The sequence below is a fragment of the Sinocyclocheilus rhinocerous genome, unplaced genomic scaffold (assembly GCF_001515625.1).
Source record: "Sinocyclocheilus rhinocerous isolate Xijiao unplaced genomic scaffold, SAMN03320098_v1.1 scaffold1250, whole genome shotgun sequence".
Lineage (NCBI taxonomy): Eukaryota > Metazoa > Chordata > Actinopteri > Cypriniformes > Cyprinidae > Sinocyclocheilus > Sinocyclocheilus rhinocerous.
In genome coordinates, this window is record NW_015635522.1 from 53520 (window position 1) to 60814 (window position 7295).

The 7295-nt window shown below is 39.7% G+C and overlaps 1 protein-coding gene across 1 annotated transcript in view; it reads left to right on the forward strand.

Annotated features, from left to right (window-relative positions):
- LOC107746980 (sodium/myo-inositol cotransporter-like) overlaps window positions 1-2838 on the forward strand; it is a 5531-nt gene extending 2693 nt beyond the window's left edge. Inside the window, exon 2 of the mRNA XM_016561346.1 lies at window positions 731-2838. Within this exon, the coding sequence (XP_016416832.1) occupies window positions 790-2838 (2049 nt within the window). The 5' untranslated portion in view covers window positions 731-789. The remainder of the gene's footprint in view (window positions 1-730) is intronic.
- Window positions 2839-7295: the final 4457 nt, after the last annotated feature.

The window sequence follows — 7295 nt, forward strand, 5'->3', positions numbered from 1 at the left end:
ATATATATATATATATATATATATATATAGCAGTTAAATTAAATAATGATTGTGACAAAATGTATTAAAGTACAAATATTCCATGTAACTTAGTCAGTCAATTGTTAAGCATGAAGTCAGTTCTCCTCAAGTTGTTTTAACAGGGGAAACAGGTGTAATCACAACTATCACAACCACTAACCACAAACAAACACAAATTATTAGGTTATATTAAATTAAACTGAAAATTATGTCATTATTTACACATTTCTCCCAAAATAGGTGTTTTGAAGAATGTGTGTGCATGTTTAAATGTCTTAAAAACATATATTGTGTTCCATGGACTGAAAAAAAAACCCATACAGGTTTTGAACCGGTGAGTAAATAATGACAGAATTTTCACATTTTGGGTTTATATTTAATATTATATTTATATTTAATATTTGCTTAATTTTAAACATTATATTTATTTCTTCCTAAAACCCTAAGAACTTTTTTGTAATTAAAAAAAGTTTTACTTCATAAAGAATATTTTAGCTGTAGTTAATATCAGCTCACAAAACCTGAAAAGGAGAAACGCAAGTACAGTGACAAATAAAAAGGACAGCGTTTTATAAATTGTAATACTGTCTGCAGACATCCGACCAAAATAGAAGTTGTACTTTTCTTTCCTGGTCTGTACCATGTTTACCAACATCTAAATGGGGTTAATGTTTTTTTTTTTCAAAGCTATTTATTTTCTCTCTTTCAGAATTCATTGCTATATGTGGCCCACCGAATTGTATGTCCTGTTCTATCAACACTTAAAAAATGGCATCAACAATGGAAGCAGCAGATATCGTTGTTGTTGCCATGTACTTCGTTCTTGTCTTGTGCTTTGGCTTTTTTGCAATGTGGAAGGCGAATCGAGGTACTGTGAGCGGATACTTCCTGGCCGGTCGTTCCATGAACTGGATGGTGATCGGTGCATCGCTGTTCGTGAGTAACATCGGCAGCGAGCACTTCATCGGCCTCGCTGGCTCAGGTGCGGCAAGTGGTTTCGCCGTAGGTGCATGGGAGTTCAATGCAATTCTACTGCTGCAGCTCCTGGGCTGGGTCTTCATACCTGTTTACATCCACTCAGGTGTGTACACCATGCCAGAGTACCTCTATAAAAGATTCGGTGGTAAGCGGCTGAAGGTTTTCTTCGCATCCCTAACTCTGCTCCTCTACATTTTCACCAAGCTCTCAGTGGATCTTTATTCCGGAGCACTCTTTATCCAGGAATCTCTGGGCTGGAACCTGTACGTATCCATAATCCTGCTCATCACCATGACCGCCCTTCTCACAGTCACAGGCGGCCTGGTGGCGGTCATTTACACAGACACTCTGCAGGCGTTCCTCATGATATCGGGAGCACTGTGCCTGATGGCTATCAGTTTAGTCAAGGTAGGAGGTCTTGAGGGTTTGCGCACCAAGTACATGAATGCCTTTCCCAACATCACTGCCATTGAGCTAGAGAATAACATCACATACTCAAATTCCTGCCATGTGCATCCTAAGCAAGATTCATTCAAGATCTTAAGAGGTCCGTTGGACAAAGACCTGCCGTGGCCTGCTTTTCTTCTAGGCCAGACTCCAGCCTCGATCTGGTACTGGTGCGCTGATCAGGTCATAGTCCAGAGAGTCCTGGCAGCCCGAAATATTGCCCATGCCAAAGGGTCAACCCTGATGGCGGGCTTCCTAAAAGTCTTACCAATGTTTATCATTGTGATTCCAGGAATGATTTCGCGTGTGCTCTTTGCTGATGAACTTGCTTGCATTGGTCCAGAGCACTGCATGCAAGTCTGCAACAGCAAAGCTGGTTGCACTAACATCGCCTATCCTCGCCTCGTCATGAACGTCATGCCTGTAGGTCTACGAGGGCTGATGATGGCGGTGATGCTCGCTGCTCTCATGAGCGACCTAGACTCAATCTTTAACAGTGCCAGTACTATCTTCACCCTTGATATCTATAAGATGATACGTTACCAGGCTTCCTCCAAAGAGCTCATGGTGGTGGGACGCATGTTTGTGATCCTCATAGTGGCCATTAGCATAGCTTGGGTGCCATTCGTCGTTGAGATGCAAGGTGGTCAGATGTTCCTCTATATTCAGGAGGTGTCTGATTACCTTACGCCACCCATTGCTGCACTGTTCCTGCTTGGCATTCTCTGGAAACGTTGCAATGAGACTGGTGCATTCTGGGGTGGCATTGTGGGCTTCTTGCTAGGAGCCGTAAGACTCATTCTTGCCTTTGTTTATAGAGAGCCGGACTGTGACACAACTGATGACCGCCCTGCTTTCATCAAGGATGTTCATTTCATGTATGTGGCGGCTGTGTTGTTTTGGGTTTCAGGGCTTGTGACAGTAGTCGTCAGTCTTTGCACAGATCCACCAAGCAAGGAACAGATTGCTACGACTACTTTGTGGGGACTGCGCAACAGGAATCAACCCGAGAACAACAAAATTCATCAGCTTTCTGTAAAAACAAAAAAAGAGAAGTCAGTGGATGAAGTGGAAATTAAACCATCATCTCAGGTTATTCAAACAGGGCCTGAAATACCTCCAAATGGCCACTTGGAGTCTCAACATACCCACAAACACCAGGGCATTGATCATGTAGGCGGTGATAAGAGACAGTGCGTGAAATGTTTTGAGTGGTTTTGTGGTTATAATAAAAATTCTGAGGAAGAGGAACCAGATTCACCTTTTGGAGATGACAACAGGAATGTCACTGAAATGCTCAAAGAACCTCCAAAAACCAAAATTATCCTCAACCTCGGTCTCTTGTTAGTGTGCACACTTGGAATTTTCTTGTATGTGTACTTCTCTTTGTAATACTCCTGATTTTATCTATCGATCTATCTTAAGTTTACATAGCAAACATGTTATATTGATATTCTTATACATTATACATATTATATATCTAAGGTGTAATTATGGTTGTAATTTATATTTTTAATAGTGTTTTGTACTATAGTATTGTATAATGTACAACTCACATTGTAATGCCAAGTATACTGTATTACTGATACTCTTTATTGCTGGTTGCCAGTGCGCTGCTAATACTGGACAATAACATGTCAGACATTCACATTATGAAATGAGTGCTCTGAAAGAGCATTGCATGTGACATTTGAAAGGCAAATATCTAAAGATAAGAAACATCTTCAAAAGTTAAAATATGTAAAATCAAATTTTAGCAGTTTTTTTAAGAATTTAAGTTTTTTTTGTTTTATTGTAAACTTCCGTGACACCTCTACATTTAGTGTTCATCATCAATCGACAGTATTTTTGGCATAATGTTGATTACCACAACATTTAATTTCCACTTTTTCTTTTTTCTTACTGTTAAGTCCCTTCTTTTCTTGAAAAATCTTGATTATGTTGGACCATTTAACAGAACAATGGAAGTGAATGGGGCCTCAAGATGTGCGTGCTAAAATTTTTGGGTAAAAAAAACATTATGATTTCAACAGCTTTACAGAAGAATTTTCATGTTTCTGCCTAAATTTTCCAAAACGTTTGCCACATTAACTTCCATTATAAGTACCTCAGTGTAACCATGATTTTGATTGGAACCATGAGTTGATTGTTTTTTTGTTTGTTTTTTTGTGGTAAACAACATTTTAACAAATGCTGTTGATTCCGCTTGCACTGAACCTAAAAAAAGGTTTTGCTTATTTGCTTATATTTTTTGTCTTATTGTGCATTTGTAACTCCATTAGAGTAATGCTGGTTAAATTCAACAGTCTGTGAACTGACAGTGTGTTTAAGTCAGTCTCACCACTGAAAACATGTCTACCTACTGCTGACCTCATTAAAAAACCCATAGGACTTTTTTAGGTTGGTTTACTAATATGTGTTTGTCATTGAGGTCGCTGGAATTATGTGGGCTAATTAAAAACTCTTGTCCAAATAATAAAAAAATTCAAATATTTAACTCTCCAACCTGAAAATGTACACTCGTACACCCGTCCATGTTAGCATAGCAACTGAAAAAACATAATTTTGGCATCTCGAGTCTCTTGCGCTTTTGTATTTCCTTGGCTTGTGTTCTTCAAAGCTGGTTAGTTTTTAGCAGTAAGATGGTGGATATTTCTGTATTCAGGCCTTAGTGGTTTTCTTTCTTTGGAACCTCGCCTATGTAGATTTGTGGTTTGTATGCGGCAGTCGCGTAGCTACGAGTGGGCCCGGGCCCACCCACCTGTCAGTCAGGCCCATCCAGTCAGTTGCCTCACAAGGTAGCCTAATGAGTGAATTCTGTTGAAATGTATCTCAATACTTGACATATAAAAATAAGGTTTATTGTCTCTTTATTCCTGTTTGCCATTTAATGACTAAGATATGTTAGTTTTGTGTGTGCCCACAGGCATAGGATATGAGGGGGATGTCCCACTTCAGTCCTATAAAAACTACTAGAGTGTGTAGTGTACATTTAGTGTACAGATAATTTTGTTTTGACGTCTAGGGGACTGAGAAAACTTAAAAAGGGAGTTGTTCCCTCTCATTTTGCATGGAACCACTATATTACTATACCACTATATGAATGTTTGGGATCATTGACCAAGATGCCCCATCCCAGAGACGTCTCTGCCTGACTCTGAGATGAGTGAACGACAGACGGCACCTGATCATGACTACCCTGTCACTCCAGCAAGATCAGTAATGGCAGGTGAAATGGCAATGAGTTATGACGAATTGAAGAAGAAAGTGGAAGAACTACAACATCAGTTGGAAACTGTACAGTTACAGTCCCGTTTTGGTTTGCAACGCATCGCTGGATCAGACAAGAATATTCGTTTTTACACCAGGTTGGTTCCTTGTGTTAGAATAGCATAACATTCACATGTTTTCTCTATATATTGGCCTTTTTTCTATCACTGTGTGATGTGTGTAATCCTTATGTTCTATTACCTACTATTAGCCTAACCGTTATCTCTATTTCTCTCTGCACACACGCTCACTCACTCTCTCTGTCATACACAATACTCTCTCATACACACACACTCTCACACACAAACAATAAAAATAAAACATTTAACAGAATAAGGAATAAACATGTATTATTATTTTCTTATTACAATTAACCTTATAATAATTCTAGTTTTAGGGTTGCCTCTTACAAGCATTTCTTGGCCTTTTGGATACTGGTGGAGCCTGCTGCAAAAAGTAGGATGGTGCAAAGTTTGCCTCTGACAGCTTCGATGAGCTGACCCAAACAAAAACACCGGTATAAATAGCGATAAAATAGTGGGTAATAATTTACAGTACGTTTTGATGTTATAGTGTTGTGTAGTTGTGAAATCACAAATGAATCTGAATCTAAACTTTATTTATTAATTTTCACAGATACTTGCTGCTGTTTCTGATGCACTTGTCTGTGGGTCTGCCTCTCAGGGATCTAGCTGGGCACTTTGGTATTCATCGCACCACAGCTAGCCGAAACATTGTGGCATAGACACACTTTCTGTACAATCTGCTTGGCTCCATTTGCTTATGGATACCAAAAGAAGAAGTCAGAGCTCTCTTACCACCAGAGTTTGCAGCCTTCCCTGACACTCAAGTGGTGCTGGACTGCTCTGAATTGTACTGCCAAACACCCTCCTCTCTACTACTTCAGAGTGAGGTGTACTCTAATTACAAACCGCACAGTACATTGAAGGCCATGATTGGCATTGCACATTGGTGCATGCCATTACCTTTGTTTCGGTGCTGTAAGAGTGACCGGAAGATTTTCAAACTTTCTGGAATTATTAAATGCCTCACACCAGACATGGCCATTATGGTTGACAAGGGCTTTTTGGTGGATTACCTTGTCCCTTGCAAGGTTTACCGACCTGCTTATCGGTCAGGCAGGATGTCCAGCAAACACAATCCATTACCAGACTGAGGGTACGTGTTGAGAGGTGTATCCGGAGGTTAAAGGAGAACAAACTTGTTTGACAAACCCATTCCGTTGTCAGTGTGCGGCAGCATTGACCAGCTGTTTAGTGTTGCTTTCTGGTCATCTACCAGAATGGACCGCTGGTGAAGTCATGGGCAGTTAAATGCTGAATATAATAAGAAAAGGTAATGCCAGTGTTAAAAGGATAAGTATGCTCATTTTCAACCAGCTTCGTATTGTTAGAATGTTCTTTTTCTACCGACAGTCTTTCTTCTAGTTAGCTGTACCGAGATGCCCCCGTTTTTGCCAGCAAATCTGCCAGATGACGGAGCGTCATTTTGCATCCATTGTAGGGCTGCACGATTAATCGAATGTGATTGTCATGTGCATCTTGTCAGTAAAGCCGGTTCTGTGATTAGTAGTAAATCTTCAGCACGTGCTTTCAGATGGAGAAGCATTTACTACACAGAGCAGTAGTTCACTGACAAGCTACGCTAAATCGCGTTCATAATCACAGACGATTTAATAGCGCAATTATGAAATCGAAGAAATCGTTCTGCGATTATGAAAGCTGTTTGCGTAGCTTGTCAGTGAACTACGGCTCTGTGTAGTAAATGCTGCTCCATCTGAAAGCACGTGAAAATACCACATTTAATAACATGTTTTTACTTCAAACTCACTTCATAACGTCAGTTGAGTGTTTGAAATAAATCCTTCTGTGAGATGATGTGGCTTCTTACACAGAATAAGGCACGCAACATATTCCATGGTATTCTAAGCAGTGATAAAGGCTATGTCGATTAGCATTGCATTATTATATACTTTATTACAATAAACAATTATAATAAGACAAACTCAGATAAACCATATACTGTCGTAGTTGTGTGTTTATTAGTCACGTTGAATAAATGAAAGCAGTTAAATCTCCTGTTTATTCAGCAACCGCTATAGGCATTTCCTGGTTTCTTCTGCGAGGCGTATTTGGAGTTTCCGTGCGAGAGTGCCCTCTGGAACCGTGGTTCACTGAAAGATACGCATGACAATCGCAGCTTCTGCCTAATAGCGATTTATTACCTTTGCAATTTAATTTAGATTAATCGTGCCGCCCCAATCCATTGGATTTTGCTGACAAATAAATGGGGTCATCTTGTTGCAGCTAACTAGAAGAGAGATTAAACATTGTATGTAAATAAACATTCTAACAAAATGGAGCTGGTTGAAAATTGCCTACTTGTCCTTCAAACACTAGTATTACCTTTTCTTTTACATTCAGCTTGCTTAAACTGATGCTGCGTCTCAATGTGCCTACTTATACTACGCCCTTAAAGTATGTACTCTTTTGGTGACGAAAAAGTACACACTTTTGAGTGTGTAGTAGAAGAGTAGGCAAGCTTTGGGGCATACTATC